At 51.2% G+C, this 26,803-nt stretch overlaps 1 protein-coding gene across 5 annotated transcripts in view; it reads left to right on the forward strand.

Moving 5' to 3' along the window:
* CDH23 (cadherin related 23) overlaps window positions 1-26,803 on the forward strand; it is a 401,997-nt gene that overhangs the window by 75,193 nt on the left and 300,001 nt on the right. For all 5 annotated transcript variants that reach the window (XM_037804411.1, XM_037804406.1, XM_037804407.1 and 2 more), the window contains exons 4-6: window positions 25,481-25,623; window positions 26,346-26,393; window positions 26,490-26,582. In XM_037804411.1, coding sequence (XP_037660339.1) covers window positions 25,481-25,623; window positions 26,346-26,393; window positions 26,490-26,582 — 284 coding nt within the window. The remainder of the gene's footprint in view (window positions 1-25,480; window positions 25,624-26,345; window positions 26,394-26,489; window positions 26,583-26,803) is intronic.

A 26,803-nucleotide genomic window follows, 5' to 3' on the forward strand; every position in this document is an offset into this window, starting at 1 on the left:
CAACTGCCACATGTGAGGTCCAGCTTTATAAACCGCCTCCAGCCCAGCCCTTCCCCAGAGCTCTAAATGTGAATGTCTGCCTGGCTCCTGGACCTAAGCTGGGTTATTCCTCGGGCACCTTGAGCACAGGTCTAAACCAGAGCTTGTCTCCTCCCCATCTTCCTAAATATAGTCAATGGTACCAGCTGTCTAAGCCCAAGCTTTGCATGTCAGCCTTCTTGTCCTTCTTGTCCTTAAGCCTATTTGCTAAGTCACTAAGTCATGCTGTTTCTACTTCTGAAATGTCTCTTTCACTACCTGTTTCTTTTTTTTCTCACTGCTGGGCTCTCTTCATCCCTGCTTAGCCCAGGATGGGCAAATCCCTAACACTCATGCCGCATTCCTCTCATCCCGTGCCCAAGCCAGGCATTACTAGTTAATCGTGGCACTGTTCCTCTTCTCACCCTTGCCCCAGGCAGCCACTCCGAATCTATCAGAATGGGAGCGTGAGATGAAAGCATTTGCTATCCATGGCCTAGGGTTTGTAATAACCTCCTAGTCAGCCTCTGCCTTCAGTATCTGGCTACGCAACTGCTAAAGGAATCTTTTTGAAAGTACAAATGAAGCCATGTTACTCTTCTCCTTAAAACCCTCCATAGCTCCCCATAGTCAACAGGATAGAATAAAATCTTTCTAGCCCAGTATACAGGGTCCTTTTTGATGCAGTCCCTGCCGACCTCTCTCGGCTTCTCAGCTTCATCTCCTGCCACTGTTATTTGCCATCACCCAAACCCTCGTCCAGCCATGCCTCAGGATTTACAGTTCCTTCAACATGCCATGCAGCCTCGTGCCTCGTGCCTCTGGGCCTTTGCACCTGCAGTCCCCTCTGCCAGGAATGCCCTGTACTCTCCTTCTGCCTCCTGTGAATTCCTTCTTATCCTTCACGACCGTCTTCCCCAACTCCATGCCCACATTACCTTGCTCAGTGAGCTGCCCACTTCTGTTGTCCGGGAGCCTCCTGAGCGTTCTGCATCACGGAGATTGTCACCCAGGTCTTTTTGCAGCTCTGACCTCATCTGAGTCATCTTTACATCTCTAGTATCTGCCACTGTGCCGGACACACACAGTCCTCAGGTAGCTCACGGGATGCTGTCGGGGCAGATCTTTAGGTGCCGTGCCTTCCCCACCCTGTGTTTCTCCCTCGCCTCTGGTGCTGCTCTCTGTAGTGCAGGGTCCCCCAAGTTCAGTTGGACATTAGTAACCCCAGTGGCTATGGAAAGAATTTTAGAGGCCATCCAAAAGCCTGAAATATATGTGAAAGCATTTTTGTACTTTCTTAGATTCCCTCCTTAACAAAAGGCATGACCAAGAAAGAAGGCCTTAGTTCTCTCCCTTTTATAAGAACAGAGAAGCTGGGCAGGCAGGAGGCTGGTTTATCTGCCCCATTGATTTTTATGTCTGTTACTGCATTACATGGAAACTTTGTGGTTTGGATTGAGGAAGGGAAGGGAATGGCCATTTGTTGAGTGCCCACTTCAAGCAGGAACTTTCCTATGTGTTTCCCCATGTAATTCTCAGGACAACCCTCAGAAGCAGAATGAGTGTCCCATTATATAGATGAGGCTCAGAGATGTTAAGTGCCTTGCTCCAGGTCACACAGCAGGTAAGCAGTTAAAGGAGGCAGGATTCAAACCCAGGTGTAACTGTCTCTCAAACCCATAGCCATCTCCTTCCCTGGTTCACCTGGAGGGAGAGGGGAAGGCAAGGTAGATGTTGTTGGGGTCTCCCCATGTTCATTTCTTGCATCCTTCTCTCCTTTCTCTCAGGGAGCTATTCCTCCAGTGTTCTCTGGGGGGACCATGGGTGGAAGCCTTCAGGAGATTTGTCTAAGGAGTTGGGAGTGGGGGGCTGAGCTGTCTCCTTTATGAGAACAGGAGTGAGTGGGGAAAGGGAGGCAGAGGATGATGCTGAGGGTAAGCCTGCCCCTCTGCAGGGGGCTTTTTGGGAGGGGGCAGAGTGGTTTTGGAGGAATCAGGTCAGGCTCTCTTGAGTCAGGAAAGTTTCCCTGCTCCTGTCAATGTCAGAAATTCCACCATTAGAGAGTTGCTCCTTTAGTTCTTTTAACTTTTGATTCTTCAAAAGAAACAGTGCTTCTGAGAAGCATTACACCGTAAACAGGTTATTGAGTTATGATTCATTTAAGGGGCTGCCAAGAAGTTAGAGGGTAGGGAGCCAGGTGAGGGTCAGTGCTAGGGGAACTAACCTGGGTGATTGTTAGGGAAGTGGAAGAAGAGGACCTGGGGACTGGGAACAGGGGTGCAGGGGGCTCAGGGCATCAGAAGCACACGTTGCTGTGAGAGCCCTGAGAGAGGTTCGGGGGAGTGTGTGTGCCTGTGCATGTGTGTGCACCTGTAGGTGTGCCTGTGTGTGTGCAGATGTGTATGGGTATCCATGAGGACACCCAACATGGGGACTTGAAGAGCTACCAGGCAGAGACAGGGCTGGGATGCTGTACTTGTTAATATTATCTCAGGGGTATAACACACATTGGGTGACTGTGGGCATCTGCCCTCCGTTGCGCCATTCGGGCTCCAGCCTGCTGCCACCGCGTGGCTGCACTGCCATCTCAACCCACGGCCTCTACGGTCACCAGCTCAAGGCAAGTAGAAAGAGCTCCTCATGTTCTGGTCCAGGAGGGACACATACCACTTCCTCCCACATCCCACTGGCCAGAACCAGTACCTGGCCCCACTGATTTCAGGGGGTGCATGAGGCTACTGGGGAGCAGTGAGCGTGTGTTTGCCGTGACTGCCAGGCAGGGCAGGTGGGCGTCTGATCTGTAGTGCATCTACCCCAAGTTTCCATGTCAGCAGAACTCTCTAGTCTCGCCGTGTCCTTTACTCAGTCGTCCGCTCCACAGGCACTTAAGGTCCTCCTGTGGGCCAGGAGGGTGGACAGTGGTGAGCAGGACACGGACACTGCTCCCCTGGGCCTTACAGTCTAGCAGGCAAGAAGGCCATGAACCGAACCCTTCACAAATGAGGGGCAAGAGCTCTGCGAAGGGCAGGTGCAGGCTGCTCTGAAGGCCTGTCCGGGCCAGGCATCCAGAAGGCTCCTCTGAGGAAGCAACGTTTGAGCTGAGACCTGAGCCACACCTGGATCTAAGGCAGACCCAGGTGAGGCTGGAGGACGGCCTTCCCCAAGACACAGCAGCAGGAGAGAGCTTTACAGGTGCAGGACTGATAGGTGTCTGCACCCTGAAAGCCCTGGGAGCCACTGACGGGTTTTACGAGGGTCACTGATGGAGAGAAGGTTGGAGGAGCCAGAATGAATGCAGCGACCTGTTAGAAGGCCACCACGGAGGTCCCCACCCTGATGGGGAGAAGGGAGGAGTGAGGGTACACGGGAGGTGGACGGGGCAGGGCTGGTGGGTAAGGGAGACGGTGGAATCCAGGATGGCTTCCACGTTCTGTTTTTTGGAGTAGATGTGACACCTTTTAGGGACCCTCAGAGGAAGATAGGAGTTCAGTTTTAGACATTTTGGCTTTGGGGGCCAAGGGGACATGTCAAGATGGTTTTGTGAAAATCCCCAGCCTGACAGCCCAGGAGGTTGGGGTTGTGGGGGTGGGGTCTGAGGCCGGGGCCCCACCTCCCAGTGGAGGGGGCTGGACTGAGTGAGCCCGTTGCATGGGCTCCTGTATCACTCTCCAGCGGGGTCTTGGGGCGGCCACATATCCTGGGCTGGGGACCTGGCCCTCGGCTCTGTTTGTGGGTGCGCTGGCTTCACCCCGTTTGTCTGCAGGGCTCCCGGCAGACTGAGTCATCCTTCAGAGCAGAGCTCTGATAACCAGATGAATTATTAGAAAACAATTACGTGCCCCTAGACGGGGTAGAGTGAAGGGGTGAGGGCTTTAACTGGGGACTTATCCAAAACTGATCTCAGGCAGAAGTCCTGGGGGCTGCTCACAGATACCACCAGGGAGTCAGGAAACAGGGATGGAAGGGCTGTGTGGGGGTGCAGAAGCCCCCAGGGAAGGGGAGAGGGCTGCAGGGAGTATGAATGGGTCTCTTCTCAGAGCTCTCTCGGTGAGCCAGCCCAGCAGTCAGGGTCCCTACATGCCCGGGGCCAGGCTCTGACCCCTGACCCTCTGCTTTGGGGCCATTCAGTGAATAGGCCAGTCCCCATCAGCCTCTCTCTACACTATGGACAATTAGGACCAGGGAGGAAAGCGTCTGAAAACTGACCTGGGAAACTGCTAGAGAGGGCAAAGGGGAGGGAAGGGGGGCTGAGAAGCTGCTTGCGACCTCGGATCGGTTTGTCTGCTGCCCTTCCCCCCTGAGCTGAGCACTTCCTCTCCGTCTCTTAATTGCTGAGACACATCTCGGGAGGCAGCTGTGGCGGGAACCCTCAGGGCAGCCCTGGCTCTGGCTCTGCAGGTGGGTTGTCCTCCTGCGAGCTCCCAGAGTGGGGAGGAGCTGGAGGCTGGGGGCCGTGAGCATCTCCACTGTTTTGTCAATCCAGTTGCTGGGTGGTTGGTGCCAGCGGCCGGGCCTGGCAGGAAAGCCGGGGCTTCCAGCCCTGCAAGGGGCGGGAGTCAGGCCGGAATGAGTCCTCTGCCCACCCACTCTCCCCAGAAGAGCAGGGGCAGTGCCAGGAGCTTGAGGAGGCCCTTTGCCATGGGGCCAGGCAGTGCTGGCTGTCCCCATTCTGCCTGCCCCCCAACCATATACCCTGCCCTCCGGCGGCCACTCAGCTCCCAGCCCTGAGTGCCCTGGCAAGGCCCTTTCCTTCTTTCCTACCTCTTTTCTGTTTCTTCCCTCCCTCCCTCCCTTCCTTCCTTTTCTCACTTTCCCTTCCCTCCTCTCCTCCTCTCCCCTTGCATTTCTTTATTTCCTCTTATATTGGATCTCTTAAGTAGAGTTCCCTGATACAGAGGACCTCAGATCCCAGACCTTACAGGCCCTCCTCACCCACCCCGCCCCCTGCCCTAGGAGAGAGCCCTCTCTATCCCCATCTCTCAGCCACGGGACTGGTTTGAAGTTGATGCTGTTAGTTCCTGGCCCCTGGGGGAGCCTCCTCTGCTCTAGACTGCGGTGGACAGGCTGCAGTGCTTGGACCCAGGGCAGCCGCCTATCAAGCTGAGGGGTCGGGGTGTTGTTGATACTTTGGGCTGGTCGTTTATTTCAGCATCCTGTCCTGCTCACCTCCAAAAGTACCCGGGTGGCTTAGCAGGAAAAGCCCAGTGCGATCAGAGGCCCTGGGGGATGAAACACAGTGGTGAGTCCAGAGGAAGCACAGGGCTTAGATGGTGTCAGGTGCCCAAGTTGAACAGATTACACTGTTTGGGGTGTTGCATTTGGCCCTAAGTTTTCTGACAGTTAAATCCAAAAAGGAGCCACACTGAGGTGTTTCCAGGCAACAGAAAGCATGCCCATTAATCTATGAGGACAGTTTTTCTCCCTGGACGTAAATCTCAAGCAGGAATTGATCATGTGGGTCTTAGTACAAAGGATGTTGAGTGGCGCAGTCAACGGCATCTTCCGCTGTGGTTTTGCAGACAATCTGAAAGTGCTGTTAGTGGCCCATCCTGGTGCAGACTGTGCAGGAAGGCAGGGCACGACCATTAAATCCCAGCTCAGCGGCCTGGACTCCAGGCAAGGCTGCAGCAGCAGGGGCTCTGCTTTCTGGGATGTCCCCAGGACACAGTGACCACCCTGATGTGACCAACAGGCCCTGGAAAAACACTTTCACACCCTCCCGAGGGCAACGGTCACGATACTAACCTTTCCAGCCCTGGCACACCCACCAGAGCAGGCACTGGCCATGGGGCTGGTGCAGGTTCCCACAGGCCCTCTGGGGGGAGGTGTGAGTTCTTTGGGAAGGGGGCCAGGGCAGTGAGGGTGGGGAGCACCAGCTCGTTATCACCTGGCACGTGGCATTTCAGTGTCTTAACAACGAGCCTGGCTGTTCCAGTGTCCCAGCTGGGTTCCTGCCCTGCCCCATTCCCAGTGTCCCTACAAGCTCAGGCTTGCACCACCTCTCTCCTTCCACTCTTACGCTTGCTCCCATTTACTTGCTCCCACCTGTATGTTTGCTTGAATAATTACAGTGATGGGAAGAAGAAAGTTCCCGCCCTTTCCCAGGCCTTCTCCATCCTCGGGCGGCCACTGGCTCAGCCATCTGTACAGATGAGCTCACCTTCTCCTGCCAGTGGTCTCCTGGGGTGCGTGTGGTCAGCACTCCCACTCGACAGGTGAGGGAGGACGTTGAGGCCTGGAGAGTCTAAGTCCCAGTTGCTGGTCTGCTGATGGATACATTTGCTCACACCCACTCCCTGTGTCTCCACGTTCACACATGTGGGTGCACACATGCATGCACACACACATGCATCCTTCCCGCCCAGCTCCTGGGAGAAGGTGCCAGCCTTCCTCTTGAGATCATGATTCTGGGATCCTCCGACCACACTGCGCCTTCCCTGACCATGCATGGGGCTGAGGTTTTCCCAGGGTCTGAACCTGGATGTGGGGGTTGAGGGCCTGCGGCTCGAGCAGCCCCATTACTCACAGGTGGGAGGACGCGGGAACCGTCGGGCCGCTCTTAAATGTCTCTCCACGTCGTCCTCATTAATAACCGCAATGCCAGCATCACTCGCTCTTAAATAGCCTCATTTATCAACAAGCAATTTGCCGTGGCGAGGTGGCGGGGACGCAGATAAGCAGACGCGGCTGAAGTGCTTGCGAGACACCTGCCAAGTGCCTTCCTCTGTCCTCCATCTCTCCAGGGTGGTGGGCAGGAAACAGCAAGAGGTGTCATTGCAGCCTGGAGAGGAGCTCTCAGAGCCACCTCTTTTTCCAAAGTGCAGTGGAGGCGGCCAGTCTGGGGTAGGTGGGGCTGCTGGCCAGGCCTTGTCCCTTTCGGGGCCCCATGGCTTGTGTGGGGCTCGCCGTCGGTCCTCTGTCCTAGAAACACGAGCCTGGCTGAGAGCCCTGCACCGAGAGTCAGGAGGTCCGAGCTCAACTTGGAGAAGTGGCTTAACCACCCACTGCGTCACCTGTAAACATTAGCCTCAGAACCATTCTTGTCTTGTTTCTGATCCCAAAGGCCTGATGTCAAAGGTTTCTTCCATTAAGCATCTCGGCCGTTGTAGGTTTTTGCTATGCAAATTCTCTCGTGCTAAGGAAGCTCCTTTCCACCACTGGTTTGTGCGGTTTTTTATTACAAATTTATCAGATGCGCTGATGGACCCTTCATCTGTAAACTGGGCTCTTCATGGTCTTTGTGAGGACAGAATGATAATTTACATAGAGGTTCTTTGTATACTCTTAAGGAGCTGTTTGTTTAGGAAGATATTTGGCTGCAAGTTACAGAAAATGGGCTTACTGTGGCATAAACAAATAGGGGTTTCTTTTTCCCTTATAAAAAGAGCTCTCAAGGCAGGTGGTTGCTGGAGTTGGTCGGTTCAGCCGTTGAGTGACATCATCAGAAACCCAGACCCTTCCCATCTTTCTGCTTCGGTGTCATTCCTGCATTGACCTTTTGTCCTCTGGCTGCAGCATCTCCAGGCACCACCTCTGCATTCCAGCAGGAGGAAGGGGAAGGGGTCAGAGGCACCCCAGCACCCTTCCCCTTGTATGGAACTGGGCTGTTTGCTCACCTGTAGACCATGCACCAGCCACAGGGAGGAGGCCTTGGGACTGCCGGGGCCCAACCTTGGTTCTTCTCTTGAGACAAAGGGTGGGCCTGCCCTCCTGGGGTCAAGGGCCCCCCACTGGTGCCTGGATTGAGGCCACAGAGGCAGAGAAGCAGGGGGTGGGAGGGTGGGCATGGTGGCCAGGCAGGCATGTTGGCCTGTTGGTGTTGGGTGGCAAGGACTCACCTGGCACCCATTGCTCCAGGCTGCTCTCCAGGAGATCCTGTGCTCCTTCCTGCCCCCAGTGTGCTCGGACTCCATGACAAAGCCACAAGCAAACGGCAAGCATTGCTGGGCTTCTTGTGCTGGAAAACCTGGACTCAGCTGGCACACAAGGAGCCATAGATAAGTCTGGCTTATCTTCCTGGACTAGTGATTTTATTTGACACTAGGGCAAAGAAAGAAAATTTTATATTTTATAAGCATCAATACCTTATAGAGTAGAATGCAAAATTTACACAGATTTTCCAACAGGCCCACTTGAAGCTCCTTGAAGACACGTTTGTCCTGTTCAATGTTAGGTGGGCACTTGATGAAATTTATTGAATGCATAAGCAAGCAAACTAAGACACAAACAAATAAACTATTTGTTTTACAAATAAAATGTAAAATAAAAAAATATTTTTAAGTTATAAAAAAATTTTTAAAAATTAATTTTAACTTTGGGGTGTGCTTCTTTAGGCTGTATATCCCGAGTCTCCAGGGATACAAGTTCCCATCTCTTCTGCATTTAGGGGTATTTTGGTGGTGGAGCACTGACTATTTGGTGGAGACTCCAGGTGCTCTGAGAGTACAAGGAGAGGGAGGTGGGAGAGTGCTGGACCATCAGGGAAGGCTCTGGAAGGCGGTGGGTCTTGAGCAGGGAAAGCTGGGATGGGAGGAGGAGGAAGAGCTTGAAGGATGACCCTGGGGAGGAGAGGAGCATGGTACTTTCGCAGCATGGGCTGCCTAGAGCAGCAGGTGGGAGGGGAGGATTGTGATGGGGTAAATGATAGGGTCTCCATGGCAAGTAAGTGGCGTAACGTGGCATTGCCGTCCATCAAGGTTTCCCCACATATCAAGATGCATTAGGGTTCTCCAGAGAAACAGGATTGAAAGGATGTGTGTATGTTTGTGTGTGTGTGCATGTATTAAAAGATCTATTATAGGAATTGGCTCACGCAAGCATGGGGATTGGCCAGTCTGAATTCTGTAGGGCACATTGCAAACTGGAAATGCTGATGAAGGTGAAGTTGTATTCCCCAGGAGAAGCTGGCTGGCTGAAGTAGAGGCAGAAACTCTTCTTTCTGACTTCTAAAATCCTTTTCTGGCTTTTAAGACCTCTAACTGATTGGATGAGGAGACTGCCCATATTGCTGAGGGCAATCTCCTTTATTGATTGTAGGTACAATCAACTGATTATGGATGCAAATCCATCTGTGAAATGCCCTCACAGTAACAATCAAGCCGGTGTTTGCTTGACCAAACAACTGGACATCATAATCTAGCCAAGTTGACGCATGAAGGTATTATAGTCCTTACTTTATAGATTAGAAATTGGAGCCTCAGGATGTATCCACAGTTACATAATCAGTAAAAGGTGCATCTGGACTTGAACCTGGTATGTCAAACTCCACCTCCCATACTCTTGGACCATTTTTCATTGTCTTAGGCCAGGTTGTCTAGAAACAGCTCTAAGATGGAGATTTGTATGCAGGAGGGTTTATCAGGGGAACGGGAGTGAGGGAAGGAAGATTGGGCAGAGGGAGAAGTTAAGCAACTTGCAGTTGCAACAAATGCCTTAGCTGACCCTATGGGGAGCTCTGGAGCTGGGATGGGCCAGACCGAGACAACGGGGCCAGACCTTAGACCCCTCCATCAACCAGTCTCTGGACGTGGACTGCCCCTGAAGGGGGCATAACCTTGGGCAAGGCAACTCCCATTGGTCAAGGACAAGTCCTAAAGAGGGATGAAGCCTTGAGCTGTCAATGGCCAACACTCCCAGCCTGCTCTTCCTTTGTGCATACACTCGGTTCATTACTGCCACCCGGGAAGGGCCAAGGGAGTACAAGTGCCTTTCAGGGGACTGTCCCTACTGTGAGTAAAGTAGCAACTTTGGGGGAATTTAGGGTTGGCTTCTTTGGGGGAATTTAGGGTTGTTCCTTGTAAAGCAGGTGTTACTTCTCAATAAGCACTTGGGAAAATTCGGGATTCCCTCTGCTGATTCCTGCTCAGCTCAGCTTGCATTGGCAGATTGATCAGGAAACCAGTGAGGCCTCTGCCGTGGAACCTTGTGGCTGAAATCAGCATTCGCCTTAGTTAGTTCCCCATTTCTTGGACCTACTATGGACATGCCTTGCTGAATGTGCTATTCCTATTTCCTCCCTGGAAGAGCTCTTGGGAGTGTGGCTGCAGTCAGTGAATCGGAACCCTGGGACCACCCAGCCCAACACTCCCCATTCCTCCCAGCGGGAACCCGAGGCCTGAGAGAGGGAGAGATTGCCCAAAGTCACGCAGCCAGGTAGAGTCAGGCCCAGGGGACAACCGAGCCCTCCCGAGTCCAGTCCGGTCTCTTTGGACACCCTACCAGTCTGGTCTTGGAGATGGCAAGTACCTTGGGACACGGACAATCAGGCCCAGTGACAGCCATGGTAGCTGCGTCCCTGCCCCCTCCACTGGCAGAAGCAGTCCCTCCCTCACCTCCCCAAGATGTAGCTAGAACAAGCTTCCCCCTGTGCCTGAAACAGCCTTCCCTACCCTTTCACCTGCCAAATTCCAACTTATCTTCTTAGTCGCCCACTTTTCTCTACATGGCCCTTGCGACCACTATAATTAGATAATTCATGGTGTAACTGCTTCTTCAGATCCTGCCTCTGCTCCCCACTTCTAAGCGTATGAAGGTTGTCTGTCCGTACTGCCTGGCACACAATCCTGAGCATTTGAGGATGTGGAGCCTCATCAGCCCCGGGGCTGCTTGCTGCTTCCCTTTCACCTCTCTCCTTCCCACACCCCATGCATTAAAACAACCTGCTTTTTTCCCCTCTCTTTGCTTATTAATGCTCTTTGTGATCACTTATGCAGTCAGCCTAGAGGCCTTCGCATCACACATGCACTCCCTACGCAGGGTGGAGAGTGATTGCATACATAACCTGGAGCAGTCTGAGTTCCCCAGATGTGGTCTCTGCTTCCTTCCAGACCTTTCTGGGAACCTCTTCCGCTGTTCACGGGGTGCCTACTCCGTGTCCTACAAGGGGTCAGGCCCTGGGCCAAGGTCAGGCCCTTGGGGGGGTGGGGAGAGGGACCATGGGCACATCGTTTATGTGGCTAAGTCAGTGTTCTGAGAGCTCTAGCACGGGCAGCTCTGGGGATGCGTCCGGGAAGGCTACTCCCACCCCCGGCAGATGACTGTACTGAGTGTGGAGGGGGGGCATTTACTAGGAGAAAGTGGGTGAAGGGCTTCCTTCCCCTGGATGCAGGATGCTGTGCGTTTGGGCAAAGTTCTCAGAGAACAAGGATGGGAGCCCTCCCACCCGGGAGCGGGCGCTGCCTGCCAGGCCTGGGCCTTCCGAGCTGCCGGGTTTGCTGCAGAGCCTTTTTCTAGTGCCGCCTCTGACCACTTTGTCAACCCCTAGTCTGTTCCACGTGGTTCATTACTTAATCATTTGTCTCCTTACAGACAATATTATCCACCAGTGATCCATTTGCTGCATCTTGTTCCCAGATCTCTTTTTTTTTTTTGGCCCATCAGTGTTTCTTTAAACATTTTATTGGTTGCCAATATATAAATATTGGGAAATTTTATATCAAAATATGGATTCCCAGTTTTTTTTGTTGAATGATTGGATCTGGCCACAATCTACTGGAAAAGAGGAAGTTGTTCTTCTTGGATGGGACATACACGCCTGCCATTCACCACTGTCCCCACCTGAATTTCTTGGCTTGTCAGTGCCTCCTACTTGGTCACTATTGATACTGGGCTTGGGATTTCAATGATTCCTAAAGAGACCAATTAAACACCTTCCCTCTTGTTCTTGAAAGATACTTTGCTGAGTATGGAGTTCTAGGTTGGCATTTAGTCTCAGCACATGGAAGAAATCCTTCTGTTAACTTTGGCATCCATTGTTGTTTAAATGTTGGTTCCTTGAAGGTGAGCTGTTTTTATTCTCTAGTTGCTTTTAAGAGCTTCTGTTCTTCTTTGGTGTTGCACCATTTTGCTATGACCTGTCTGGGTGTGAGTTCCTACTGACTTCTCTTTCTTGGGTTTTGTTGGGCTTCTTGAATCTGTAGATTGGAGTCGTGATCAATTCTGGGAATTTCTCAGCCATTACGTCTTGATTATTGCTTCTCCCTCATTGTTTGCTTCTGAAATCTTTAGATTTTTTATTCTAGCCTCCACGCTTCTACGATTCTCTGTTATATTTTCTGTCTCTGTCCCTCTGGGCTGCATGCTGGATAATTTCTTCCATTTTAGCTTGTAATTCACTAATTCTCTTTTCAGCCGTATATAATCTTCTGTCAAACCGATGAGTTTTAAATTTTAATTATCATATTTTGATTTCTAAGAGTTCTATTTGACTCCTTCAAATCTGCTTGCTCTTTACTCCTGATTGCAAGCCTCTCTTAGTTCTTGAAATGTATGAAACAAATTTTGTATCCTATGCCTGATAATACAAATACCTGAAGAGTTTGAGAGTCTGATTTGCTGCCTTTTGTTTCTGCAGATTCTTGCAAATGGTGCCTTATTGATTGTGTGTGTGTTTTGTTTTATTTTATTTTTAATTTTGACTAATTGTGAACTGTTTGATGCGGGGAGGGGGAGGAAAACAGATTCTTGACATGTGAGATAAAGATGGGGTACTCCAGAGAAAATTTGTATTTGTTGTGAGGTTTTTCCCCATAATTTCCTTTTTTAACAAAAACTTTTTTTTATGGTAACATATACAACTCAAAGTTTCCCATTTTAATGGCTTTCATTGGTACAAGTCCGTGGTACTAATTCTCTGCCCATTAAGCAATAACTCCCCATTCCACCCTGCCCCACGACCCCTGGCACTCTCAAATCACTTTCCATCTCTGAATTTGCTTATTCTAGGTATTCACATAAGTGCAATCGTATATTTGTCCTTTTGTGTCTGGCTTATTTCACTCAACATGTTATCGCTTGTATCAGAACTTCATTCCTTTTTATGGCTGAGTACTATTCCATGGTATGGATATAACACATTTTGTTTATCCTTCATCTGTTGATAGACCTTTGAGTTGCTTCTGCCTTTTGGCTGTTGTGAATAATGCTGTATTTGTTTTTGTTAAGCACTTAGGCTTACGACTTGTCTGGGACTCCTTTAAATGCAATTCTTTGCGTAAGTAGTTTTAGACACCCAGGCAGTGTGAATTTGGGCTGCGCATGTGCAGACGGCTGTCCCATGGTTAGGAGACCTTGAGCACCGTACCTTCCTTTCTACGAAGCTCTGAAGTTCAGAGAGAATTTTCTTTTAAACTCCTGGTGTATGCAGGGTATGGATTTATTTCTAGTTCTTCCTTACACTAAGGGTGTGGTTCTCTGGAGTCCCAGCTTTAGTGGGGGCAGCTTTCTATCCAACTCGCTACCCTGGGGTGGGGGTGGTTGCGGCTACTGGTGGGCCCTGGGGTTTTTCCTCTTCTCTGAGTCCTGGAGACTGTGCACGTGAAAACTCAGGTTTACCTGATGCAGCAAATTCCCTCAAGGCATGAGCCAGTCTCTCAGGGCTTCTTCCTTTACATGTATTTGGCTTGAGTATTCCTTACTTTCTTGTCAGCTCATTTATCCATTTAATAATTTTAAAAATATATGATTTATCTGGTATTTCTAGTTGTTTTCAACAGCTTTATCCAAGTACCTACACCAGTGCCAGAATCAGAAGTCAAGACAAATTAAACTATGGCCTCTTTAAGGGCAGGGATATTTTTTTCTGGTTATTAATATCATGATGTTGATTCTCACTGTCTACTTTTGTGCCTGGCACACATCCTGAAGCCTCCATAAATGGTAATTGAGGAGTGAATGACTGAGGAGTGAACAAATGAGTGAACTGGTTAATGCACTGGAAGGTCACTGTGTTACAGATCAGGAAACCGAGGCCCAAGGAGGCCGAGCGGGTCCAGAGCTACACAGTAGTTGATAGCTTGCCCCTCAGAGCAAGTGCTGCCTTGAATTTTGTGCTGCAGGCGCCTTGCTTGCCTCACGGTAGTCCTGGCCCTGCCTGGGGATGCTGACACTCCACGGTTCCTCTCAGAGACGAGGGGTTAGATGAGAGAGACCCACGCTCACCTGGGGAACCGGCCCCAGCGCACGGTCAATGCTCCACGGCTGAGGCCACGGGCCGGCTGCCGACGGGGCCCGGACGCAGACGGGGCTGGGAAATGAGCTGAGGGGGAGGCTGAAGGTCTTGCTCGCCCGCCCAGGGCCTCCGAGGGCGGGAACAGCCGTGGAGCTGCCCCTGGAGCCCCTGAGGTGGGGTCAGGGCCCTTCCCACCCTCACTTCCTGTCAGAACTTCAGAAAACACAAACAGCGGCAGAAGCGGCATTTGCATAAATCTCATTAGAAAAAGTGCAAGTTTCATAAATCTTGTGATAAATTAGTGCGATACCATTCTCAACGTGATGTATTAATTTTAGGGCAGAACGAATGGTGCTGTGATCATCGTGGGTAATTATGAGTCCCTTCAAAGAGGAAGTGATTTCTGGAGGGACTTTTCTGGCCTCCTTCGCGGTGAGGGGTTAAGGGGAAGGGTGTCTTTCTCACCTGCCTTTCTGGTCGCATCTTTCTTCGTTTCTCTTCCTGCTGTTGAGACGTGGAAAGAAGCTGACCCCTGGCTCTGGGTCTCTGGCTAAGGGATGGACGGTAGAGGCACTGGAGGGGGTGGGATTATGAAGTCAGGCCTTGAGGCCCCAATTCCCTGGAGCCAAATGACCTTTGGGAAGAATTTTAAGTGGCTGGGGCCTGAGCCTTTGGAAGCTCTAAGTGGTTCTCAAATTGGTGTCCAGGGCCAGTGGCCTCTGTGTCACCACCCGTGGGAGCTTGAGAGAAATAAACATTCTGAATCCGAAACTCGGGGAGAGGGCCATGAATCTGCATTTTAAAGGGGTCCTTGTGGTAATTCTGAGGCATGCTAAAGTTTGAGAACCATGGCTCTGACCCAGTGCTTGTCAACTTGGCTGCACATTGGCATCGCTTGGGGAGTTTTAACAAAATACTGATGTCTGGGCCCTGCGGTAGACCAATTAATTAAAACAGAACCTGGGGGTGGGAGAGGGTTGGGGGGTGGGGAGGTGAGCAACGTTATTTTTAGAATCTCCCCAAGTGATGTTAATATGAAATCAGGTCAAGATTCACTGCTTTAAAGCCATGAATTAACTTCTTCTGTATATTGGAATTTGGAAAATTTTGAACATGGAAAGGGGATATAGCAATGTTGTTTTTTTTTTGTCCTATGTGTGGACCTGGCCAAGCTGAATATGCCCAGAGGCAACTCCACTGTAGTTAGGGACCCGCATGTTTGAGGGCTTGGAGACCCCTTTAGGAGGCTCATCAGGGAGCTGGCTTCCCCATTTGTCAAGCGAATTGTGACTCATACCAGTGGTTCCTGGTCTTGCCTGGCTATGAAAATTACCTAGGGAATTTAAAAAGGTTTGAACCCCAGACCAATTAAATCATAACCTGGGGGTTTGGAACAAATGCATGAGCAGTATTTGAAATCTCTGGAAGATTCCAAAGTCCCTACAAGTTTGGTAATCACTGACCTATAGGTTTTCCTACAATGTGGTTTCTTGGATTAGTCCTGAAGCCTAAAGAACCTCAGAAATCACCCAAATCCTGGTTATCAACCGTGGCTGCACATTGGAATCACCAGGGGAGTTTTTAAAAATCCTGATGCTTGAGTCCCTCCTCTAGAGATTCTGATGTCGTTGATCTGGGGTACAGCCTGGGCATCTGGAGTTTTGTTTGTTTGTTTGCTTGTTTGTTTTGAGAGCAGTTGTAGGTTTACAGAAAAATTATGCAGAAACTACAGAGTTCCCATATACACCCACCCACCCCCACAGTTTTCCCGTTATTAGCATTTTACATTAGGGTGGTATATGCATCTGGAGCTTTAAAAGTTCCACAGGTGATTCTAACGTGGACCCACTAGACTGAAATAACCCTTCTTTTGCACTGGGGTCAAATCCCACAGGAGGCAGGGACATGGAGATCACCACCTGTCACTGGACAGTCGTTCTCCAACCTGGCCACTGGCCTCCCTGGGGGCTGCTCCTGCCCCATCCCTCACCCCTTCACATTCCAGGGGCTGCGATGAGGGTTCCGTGAGCACAGCCTCCATCCCCAGCTACAGGGAGCATGACTTGTGCTGTGTCCACAAGCTCAGGGCTGGTGGGGAGCATTGGGGACCCTCCTGAGCGGGAAGGCATCAGCATGTACCTGCAAGTGTTTAGATAAACCCTTTTTGAGCCTTTAATGGCCTGCAGTGCTCTGTGTATTTTAATGATAATGTCAAGTTCAATTTGCCATCATTTTTCCACATTTCCTTTTATAAAGTTAATTGAACAGTTCAATGAATTGAAAAGTTTCAAGAGAGGGGGAAAAAAAACCCAGGCCACTATTATCACTGTTTATAAATCTGGAAACTAGCAGTTGGCCCCCGTGGCCCTGTGACAGGACATCAGGCTCTGTGGGCCTGGGATTTGCAGCAAGGACGCTGGAAGGTCACACAGAGCATCCTGGAGCCCCTTTATTCGTGGCTGTTTCATGCTTAGGCTGCTATTTCTGGGCAGAAAAAAAAAATTATCCAGTCTACTTGGACCGTGGTCACCAGGCCTGATGGGTCAGGCTTGTTCCCCAAGCTTTTCCTTCTCGTGTCTCAACCAGATTGCAAACCCTTGAGAGCTGGACTGTGTTTATATGCTCTTTTGTCTTCCATCTATAGCAGGTGGCAAAAAGAATCATCATCTTGGAGATGTTTTAGCTGGATGTTACCTTAATGTGAGGTAGTGGAAGGACGTTGGCCGGGAAACTGGGGACCCATCTGAGCTGCTGCTCTGCCACCTGTTAGCTGTTCACTGGTGACCGTGGACTAGCCACCCAGCCGCCCAGTCATTTTCTCCTTTGTAAGATGAGCTTGTTTGCCACAGCAAGATCAGCAAATGTGTGCCCATGTACAGCTCCCCTTCTGTCCCCTGCTTACTAGTGGGTCCCAGCTTTCTTTCCTGTGAGCTCGGATACAGCCTTGCAGTCCTGCACAGTGTCCCCAAAATAGTGACCTGGGACCAGCAGGGGCACACAAACTGTGACCCGTTTGCCAGACTTGGATTCAGTGCTCTCCAGGGTCCTCTGTGCTTTGGCCACTGACTCCATCCCCTCTCGTGTTGGTGAAGAAAGTGGGCTCAGAGAGGGGAACGGCTTGGCCACAGTCACACGGCCGGAGTCATGGCTGAGCGCAGACTGGGGCCCAGCCTGTGTTTGTTCTTAATAAAGGGGTTTCACCGAAGCTTCCTTACTCCCGGTGCTCCTCCCTGGTCTTTGGTCCTCCACACAAGTGCTCAACCCCTGCCCTAGGGCTCCACGGAGCGCTCATCCTGGAGGCCGTGGCTCGGAACCAGGGAGAAAGGTAGGGAACCCAGTTCTAGATATACCCAGGCTGCAAATGGACCCCAGGCCCATGCTCATTCTTCCCAAATGTCCCGGTGAAAGGCTGGGAAGAGCGTGTGGCATAAGGATATATAGGTCCATCCACTGGGATGCCAGCTCCAGGAGGGCAGGGACTTTCGCCTCTTGGAGCAGCCCTAGCACAGAGCAGCTGTGAATGAAGGAAGGAAGGAAAGCAGATTAGAAGGGTTGGTGAATAGTTCCAGCTCTGCCACTCACTAGCTGTGTGACTTGAGGCAGATCGCTTAACCTCTCTGTGACTCATAGGATTTAGGAGCTTAGGGCACATTAGTGGCTACTACCATGCCCCGGAGCCCTCGGTAGATGGTGGCTCTTATTTGCTATGTTGTGCCAGAAGCAGAACATCTCCAGGTTTCTCAAATATTGGAACTTAATGTCTGATCTTTCCTCTTGGGCCTTATTAATTTAAAAGATATACATATATATATAGTTGTCGTTCACTCCCCACCCCATCCCCCAAAGCCTTCTTGAGTGTAGATGGTCCTGCTCTCTTTAGTGTCTCCTTCTTGCCTTGTTAATTAGCCCGACCCCTTGGCCAGCCACACTCCTTGCACCCAGATGTGCCTCCTGCTCCTTTTCTGACTCACAGAAGGGAATCACCATTGCTTGCTGGCAGGTGATAAGTGGGCGGTGGGAATCCAGGGTGATGGAGGGGAGACGCCCACTGTCCCTGCCTTCAGGCCAGCCAAGTAATCCAGGAGTTCAGAGCAGCCTAAAACCTGGAGGGGTCTGGGTGGCCTGGGGGCCCTGGGGGCCAGTTTTTGTGAGAAGAGGAGGAGGCTGTGGTCAGCTATTCAGTTTGGGGCTTGGATAAAAGGCTTTGTGAGAAAAGCCTTGAGGAATGGGGGGTGGGGAGTGGTGGTGGCATGAATTCTGAGTTTCTCATCTGTGTAGCAAGGATGCTAACCCCTCTCTGTAGGGCTCTGAAAAATAGATGGGAGTGCACGGTGCCTGGCAAACAGAGGGCGCTTAATTAAATGCTTGTTTCCTTTCCCCTGGAAGTTTTGTGCTGCCTCCTCTGAGTAGAGAGGGTTGTAGGAGAGAGAAGGCATAAGGATGGCCTGTGGGTTTTGGGAGAAATGGTTCCTGTTATCCAGGGCAAGGGTTTTCTGGCAGAGTGAGAGTGTCAGTCGATGGAGGGTGGGTTTGGAGATGTCGTGCCTCTCAGGCGAGAGGAAGTGAAGGTCAGATCTCACTCTGCCTGCACGGGCTTCCCCCAGGTCAAGGCAGGGCCTGGGACCCCCCCCAAAAAAGAGGGGAAAAAAAAAAAGACTTCCCTGGGGTCAAACTAAATTCAGGACCCAGGGGGATTAGAAAGGAGTCTGACCTAAAGCAGGAGAGCAGGGAGGGGAAACCTAAAACTAATGAGATTATCTCCAAGAATCAAGGCACTTAACTGCTGTCTGATCTCAGAGAGGAGAAAAATAAGACTGTGGGCTCCAAGGCCAGCCCAGCTCCTGCAGGGCACATCCCAGGGGAACGGAGGAGGGCAGGAGCCCCTGGCTCCAGCAGAGACCGGTACCAGGGCAGCGGAGGCCTCTCTGGATCAGAAGCAGGATGATCGGTTTCCCTCCCGAAGGGTGTGAAGGGGTGCAGCAGGCCTGGTGGCCATGGCGTGGGGTGGGGTAGTTATTCTCAGAAAACCCCAGTTGTAACCCATGGCCTTGTAATTTGGGGATGGGGGTCTGCTGTCTGTATCTCTGGCTCAGCCGCTCATCGACACACAGTCCCATCCAGGCAGCCCTCTCCCAGCCAAGACCCCTGCTTCCCTCTCTGGGTAATGAGAAGGCACTTTGTACATTTTGTTCTCATTTCAGAAGCTCCTTGGCTTCTTCAAGCCATAACTTATCCCTGTCTCTGTGCTCGCCTATACATTGCAAGCCTGTTCCTCTCCTTCCCAACGGCCGTGACTCTGGTAGGGACAGACTGATGTGTGCTTGTCCCCTGGATGGTAAGGGACTCATGGGAAGGCCTTGCAGCCCAAGGATGGCCAAAGACTTTTTCTCACATGCCTTTTAGGATTGATTAATGGTGGCTTCATGGAACCCAGTGTTGTGAAGGATTCTGAAGTTGAATCTGGACTCAACAGAAAAGGGTACTATGATTGATTCAGTGTCTGCATGGGCAAAGGAAAGGCATGGGCTAGCTCCTTGGAGCAATAGTCAATCATGGAGGAATGAGGGAGGGGGGATGAAAGATTTGCCAAGTGTCTTCCACAACATCTGCCTCCACCTCAAGGGGCCATGGCCTCTCCCCTGCTGGGCAGAGGATTAAACAGTGAATCGTGGAACATGGAGGGGAGAATAGTGGCTCTGGCTGAGACAACATCATGGTGGAGGTGGTGTTTGAGGTGTGCCTTTCAGGATGGCTGGGATTTTGAGAGACAGGGAGAGAAGGAAGGGCCTTTTAGGCTGAAGGAGGAGCAGCAGCCCAGGGGAGGAAGCGTGCAAGGCGGGCGTGCTTAAGGCACAACAGCAGTGTGTGCGGCTCAGGCCAGGGCTGCAGTGGGAAATGTGACTGGCCAGGGAGGTTGAGGACCTGCTGGGAGGAGAACTGGACATCGTGGCAAGGACCTTGGTTTTAGTTCTGTGGGGACCTGGGAGGTGTTTGAGCGGAGTGTGGCACCATCAGAGTTCTGCTTTAGGAGCCCCTGCCGCAAGGAGGAAGCACAGTGTTTTCTTCTTACCCTTTATTCATTCTGTTGCACTCTCTCCGTGTTTTATCCTTCCCCATCCAGAAAAAATTAAAATCCCTGTAGACTGTCACTGCCCTCCCGAGTTTCTAGCCCACCCACCATCTGGAAGGCAAATAGCCCTGGCTCTCCCTGAGTGCCATGACACACCAATCTCAGCCCTTGGCCCTTGATGCAAATAACAATACTAGTAATAGTCATCTCAGCCATCAGCATGGGCCCAGCAGGGCTGCAGGGAGCTATCATTGTCTGCCCCTTGCTGGAAGACAGATGCGGCCTGCCACTGACGGGCTAAGGCAAGTGGAAGGTGGTTCACCAGCCCTGTGCCTCCCAGGGGTTCCCTAGTCCCCAACATGGGGTTCACGGCTAGTTCCTGAGAGCCTGGACCCCGCAGTCCCTGCCGAGCTGTGATTCCACCTGTATCCAAGGCCAAGTGCTACTGGTTTGGGCATTATTAGGTTTCCATTAGCCATTATGTCCATTAGTACCTGTAATTAAGACTTAACTTTCTATGTTCTCTCCTCTTGATGCAGCTCAGGCTTCGTGAATTTTGGGAGCTCTCTTCTAACACCTCTAGTAGTTGGTGTGATTCATTTATTTATCCAGTGACAATTTGGATGCCAGCCCGTGTCAGGCCTGGGGATCCGACAGGGGACACGACAGGCAAGGCTGCTGCCCCCACGGACCTTACATGAGTGTGTTGTGGGGGCAGCGGTCCACGAGTCAAGTGAATGAACAAGATCGTTTCAGGGAGGTGAGAGCTGTGAAGGCAATGATTTAGGACATGGGGACCCAGAGTTATTGGGCATCTCTTTAGATAGACTCTATCTGATAGAATATTTGAGGAAGGTAACTTTGGACCTGAATGGTGAGTAAAGAGAAAGCCGGCATGTAGTGATCTAAGGTAGGAACATTCCAGCAGAAGACACAACCAAGGCAAAGGCCCCAAGGCACCAACCAACGTGGCCTGTGCAGGGAGAACAGGAAGAGCTGTGGGGCCAGAGCAGAGAAAGCCCAGGGGTTCTGGTGTGGCATGTGGGGGGATGTGCCAGGCCAAGCCACATCACTAGGGCCTTGGAGGTGATCTGATTTAAGTTTTTTGAAGTTCTGCTTTCTCCCCGGCCTGGGTCAGGCTGGCACAGAGTAGAGGGGCTCAGCCCAGCTGGGTTACCCTTCCCTAGGAGGGTCGTGGGGGGCCAGGTGCATCGAGGTCCTCAGCTGCCCTGATTGAGCCAGGAGCCCTGAGGCCGAGCCATTAAATCATCCTGGAACCAGAGGAGCTTTTCTCTGCATCTAGAATGTGGGCCATAAACCAGACTGACTTACAGCCAGTATTCACCAGTCTGGTTGTTTATGGCCAGCGTCCTTTCTGATTGCTTGATGCTTGTACTATGCCCGTTGCTAAATACTTGACTATCACCCTGCTATAAACTAGCACCAGGATTTTCAGACCTGGCCGTGTGTCAGAGTTTCTTGCAGGGAAAGTGGGGCCTGCTGTTTCAAGTACAGATTCTGGGGTTCCACCCAAGTGCTGGTGCAGCAGGGTGAGAATCTGTATCATAACAAGCTCCCTAGGTGATTCTGATGCCACAATCTTAGGGGGTGTCTTATTTTGGGTACCCCTAGAAAAGCAGACTTTGTGATGGGGATTCAAGTGCAAATAGTTTACTGGGAAAGGGATTCCAGGAAACACAGGTGGGGAAGTGAGGACGTGAGTCAGGGAAGGGAAAGAAGCTATAAAGATGGCTTCCATCACACCACCACTCTGGCAACTGGAGATTAATCCATTGGGGACCTCTAAGAGCCAGTGCAGAACACACCTCTCGGTTACCCCCAAGAGGCCAGGGATCTGGGGGTGTTTACCTACCATCTTCCTCCAGCCATTTGTTGAGCCCTGCTACCAGGCACGTTCATTCCTGGCACTTCTGGCCTGTCCTGTGTGTGGGCAGAGTGGACTCTGTTGGCCAGAAGCCCTCAGGCAGAGATCACAGGGGCAGTTGGCGGTCAGGCTGGTGTGCATGGAAATGGGATATACCGAGGGATAGCGGAAGGGCCCCATCAGCATCCACTACAGATCTCTCATCTCTCCACCATATGGGGACTATCCTTGCCCCAACAAATCCTGGGTATCCTTTTTACCACTGAAAAGAACTCCAGGTATTCTACACTAATATTCGAGATGGGGGGTTCATTCTCTTTTTTAGCCAGGTAGGAAGCAAACCCAGTGTGCTGTGTGTACCCAGGGGCACGCAACCAGGGATGCTTCTCCTGGTGTCATGCTGGAGTTGGGTCCCTGGAAGCCCCCTCCAGTGGAGAAACAAGCTTTGCTTCCCAGAGAAGTCAGCTGAGCCCAGCCTCTGCAGAATGGCCAAACAATGCCAGAAGTGGGGATATGTTGCCCAGATGGAAAATTGTGGGACGTCTTGTCTTAAATATAATATTAAATCGGCACCTTTGATTAGTGCACTTAGAAAAGTTCACTAGCAATTACCTGGGACACAAAGAAGGCGTGAGCAGACGAGAGCCCGTGAGGAAGCTGAAAAGAACCATTTTGAACAGCACATAATTGAGGGGAAAATGGATAAAAGTCCAGGAAATTACAGGGTAGGTGACAGCAGCTGATGGCCCCATCCCTGTCCTGCCCAGTGCCCCCCTTCTTGGGAGGGCCCAAGCCTCTGGCCTGAGAAAGCCATTGGGGATATCAGGCCAAGTTGTGCAACATTGGCTGGAGGACCAGTGTGGCCTTCCCAGAATCCTCTAGGCCAGCTGGACCTGGGCCCAGGCCCTGACAGAGGCTGGCAGGTGAGGTCTGCGGTCCAGGGGGCTGCAGGCTACCATGAATTTGTTGCTGTGCATGGACAAGCAGGGACCTCTGGGCCTCAGTTTCCCAATGTGGAATCTCCCTCACTGCATTAAGGAGTAGCTCAGTGTTTCTCAAACTTTGCCACAGAAGGACCCCTGAAGGCAAAGGAAATGTATATCCCTGGAGGTCTTGGGGAAGCTGGAAATTTCTTTACAGCCTCAGTTTGTATCTTTAAAGAGAAATATAAATGTTACATTCTGCTTCTAATGTATTCCTGTTTGTTTTAGAATAAAATAATCGCCTGTCATACAGCAATGCTGGTGCTTTGAAAAGATGTGCTTGGTTTATCTGTGATTTCACACACTCACTCCTTCACCATCTAGAAAGAACACTGACCCAGGGGCCTGGAAACATGGGTTTGAATCCTGACTCTCTTGCTCATCCCCTTAACTTTGGCCAACCTGAAAAATACCTTTTGTTTCTCCATATCTAAAATGGGAAGGTTAGGCTCCCCAGTTCTCTGAGGTTGTTTCAACTCCTTTCCATGATTTTACTCCTCCTTTTCCCTTTTCTCACCTCCCCCATCACCTTGGATGCTGCCTTATCCTACTCTGCTGTTCTGATGTATGACCTTGGAGAGGCTTCTTTGCGTCTCTGAACCTCAGCTTCCTGATCTGTAGGGTGGGTAGAATAATGACTACCAAGCAGCATTACTGGGAGGATTTAATAGAACAACCCATGTGAATGGGCCTAGCACAGTGTCTGGCATGTCGTAGTGCCCCATAAAAGGCCAATGTCTTCCTTTTCCAAGTGTTTAGTGTTCCAATTAGGGTCTGATAGGATCAAGCCCATGAAGTCCCAAATCTTGAGTTCACGTATCAAGTGCTAAGATGTGCAAGGTCATGGAAACAAATGTGGGCTCTGGGCCCTGAATGCCTGGGCTTGAATTCCAGCTCTGCCACTTACTGTGTGGCTATGGCAAAGTTAACCATCTTTATTGCTTTACCTGCTAAATGGGCATAATAACAGTAAAAATTAAATTAGATAGTGCATGGAAATTGCTTAGCCCAGTGCCTGGCATATGGTCAGTGCTCAAAAATGTTACCTAACATTATCAGGTTAGAAACTATCCTTTTAAAAGTTCACTTAGAAGAGCTCATTAGTGTTCTTTTCTAGATGAAATTTCCCAGATTGGAATCCTGCCTTCCTTAGCTTGCTCTTCACATCTGTTTAGTAAATATGAGAGTCAGTTTGGGTAAGTGAGGGCATCTGTCCCGTTCTGTAGGGTAAACTGGGACCCTAAAAGAAGTGGTTTCCCCAAGATTGTGGCTTCTGTTCTAATCACAACTTTGAGAATCAGAGGAAGACTATGGATGCTCTCTGCAGAAAATGGCGTGCTTTACACCCATGACATTTTATGTCTGCTACCTGGGAGTTTAGGGCCCTCCTGAAGCTAAGGTGATCAAGTGTCCTGGTTTGCCTGAAACTTTTCTGGTAGTAGCACATGTCCCAGGAAGTACCTTAGTCCCAGGCAAACCAGGACAATTGGCCACCTACCCAAGGCCTACCAAGGTGGGCTGTGAACCCCAGGAAATGGTGCCCTCCACTAGGGCCTTGCAGGCAGGGCTATAGGCCAGACCTCCCGATGCCTGGGGTGGCCTCTGGCCAGGACTTTACTTCCTGATGTGAGCTAACTCCTACCTCTTGGTCCCCTTCTTGAGGACAGGAACTGGACCTTGCTCCCCAACTCTAGACTGCAGTTCCTTGAGGCTGGGCACATATTTGTGCCCCCTGGTGTTTACCACACAGCCAGTAGTACCCAGGCACTGTTGAATGAACACCAGAGGCTTTGCAAAGTATTCTGAATTAGAAATGGGGTTTCCAATTACAAAAGACAGAAATCCAATTCAAACTGACATGGGCAATAGATAAATAGATAAATAAGTAGATGAATAAATAAATAGAAGAGAACTTATTAGCTCATAAAACTGAGAAGTCCAGAGGATGGAGCTAATATCAAGCACAGTTGGCTGCCAACCTCAGATCATCAGGACTCTGTCTTTCTGTGCACTGCTTGGCTCCTGGTTGGCCTCATTGTCAGGCAGGCTCTTCCTGAGTGGTGCTGATGAGGGCTGCCAGCAGTGCCAGGCTTACTTCCCAGCAATTTAGCAACCCCAATGGAAAGCGAGCTCTTACTTCCCTACAGTTTCAGCAAAAGTCCCAGGGTTGGCTTTGATTGGCTAGTGCAGGTCACATGCTCACCCCTGGGCCAATCCTTGTGACCAGGGAGCTGGAATGCAGTGATGGGCAAGGGCTGGGCCATGTGCCCCCCTGGAATGTGGGGATTGAATGGTTGGGAGCTTGTCCTCATGTGAGCCGCTCAGAGAATGGAGTCTCCACATTAAAATCAGAAAATTGAAGGCAGAACATGGTGTATGATGATTCCCTGCATACTGTGACAGGCAGGCCAGGGTTGAGGGGGGAGCCTGGGTCAGACCCCAGGATGCACAGGAGTCTTGTGATTATCAGCGACCTGCGGGGGGTTTGTCGGGTGGCTGCTTCCTGCTGGGAAGGTGCTGAGAAATGGACCTGACCTCCCATGTTTGCCCTCTGCTCCCTCCTTCGGCCACCCCAGGTTCCTCTGTGACCCAGTTGCTGGCCCGAGACATGGACAATGATCCGCTGGTGTTCGGAGTGTCTGGGGAGGAGGCCTCCCGCTTCTTTGCTGTGGAGCCTGACACGGGCGTGGTGTGGCTCCGGCAGCCACTGGACAGAGAGGTAAGACCTGCCTGTACCTCTGCCCAGTCCTTTCCTGGGGGGCAGGAGCAGACACTGGGAGAAGGGTGGCTCACTGTCTTTAGGGGCCTTCTTTTGAGACCCTGTAACATTCTGACCCTGTAACTTCTTCCTGCCTGAGTGGTATCATCCCTCTTCAAGGACTGATGCTGAGGTCTCGGATTTGAGGTTGGAATGGGGTGGTTGGAGGTGTCTCCAACAAGAGGCAGCATTGGATAGGCAAAGGGGACAGTGATGTACAAGGGGCTCCAGGGATGTACAAGTTAAGCAACCCCCCTCCCCCCATCAAATGTTCCTCAAAGGATTTTTTCCAGGGAAGCAGGAATTGATGTCCCAGTAGCCTGTTTGCTAAGGAGTTGAACACAACTCCAAACCTTGCCCTCTACTCACATTTGAGGGAGTGACCACAGGGATGTCTAGTGACTTGCTCAAGATCACACAGCAATCTAGAGGCAGATCCAAGACTACAACCCAAGATCCTTGACTTCCAATCTATGGCTGTTTCAGGGAAAGGGTCCGTATTCTAAATCCACTTCCCCAACCCAAAGATCCGTGCTGGTTTTCTAGGGAAGCCTTTAGATATCCGGTCTCAGACAAGCTCCTGGGGTGATCCCAGAGGGTCTCCCACCCCACCTAGGACTCGGGACCCAGGACCTCAGCACACCTGGCTAACTGCCCTCCTCCCTCCACCCCTTTTCTTTCAGACCAAGTCGGAGTTCACGGTGGAGTTCTCCGTCAGCGACCACCAGGGGGTGAGTGTCCCATCCCTCCCTGGGAAGCATGTTTCTGGGCTGGGCCGGGGCCCTGGGCTCCTGATGCCAGTGCTAAGCCCACCCTCCTCTTGCCAGGTGATCACACGGAAGGTGAACATCCAGGTCGGGGATGTGAATGACAACGCGCCCACGTTTCACAATCAGCCCTACAGTGTCCGCATCCCTGAGGTAGGAGCCCTGGGGGCCCACTTGGGGGGCACAGGAGTTCTGCACCCCCAGATGATCTGGGGGTAGACTGAAGAGTCAGGGGGGAAAGGGGAGTGCCAGCTCTTCTCCTCCCAGGCAGGCTGGTGAACTTGCCCACACCTCTGAGGACGGGGGCTTATCTGGTTGTTGAAGAGAGTGGCTGCACCAGTGGGTTGGTGGGAGCCTCATGGCAGAGAGAGAGC

This window comes from Choloepus didactylus, chromosome 15, assembly GCF_015220235.1.
Source record: "Choloepus didactylus isolate mChoDid1 chromosome 15, mChoDid1.pri, whole genome shotgun sequence".
Classification (NCBI taxonomy): Eukaryota; Metazoa; Chordata; class Mammalia; order Pilosa; family Megalonychidae; genus Choloepus; species Choloepus didactylus.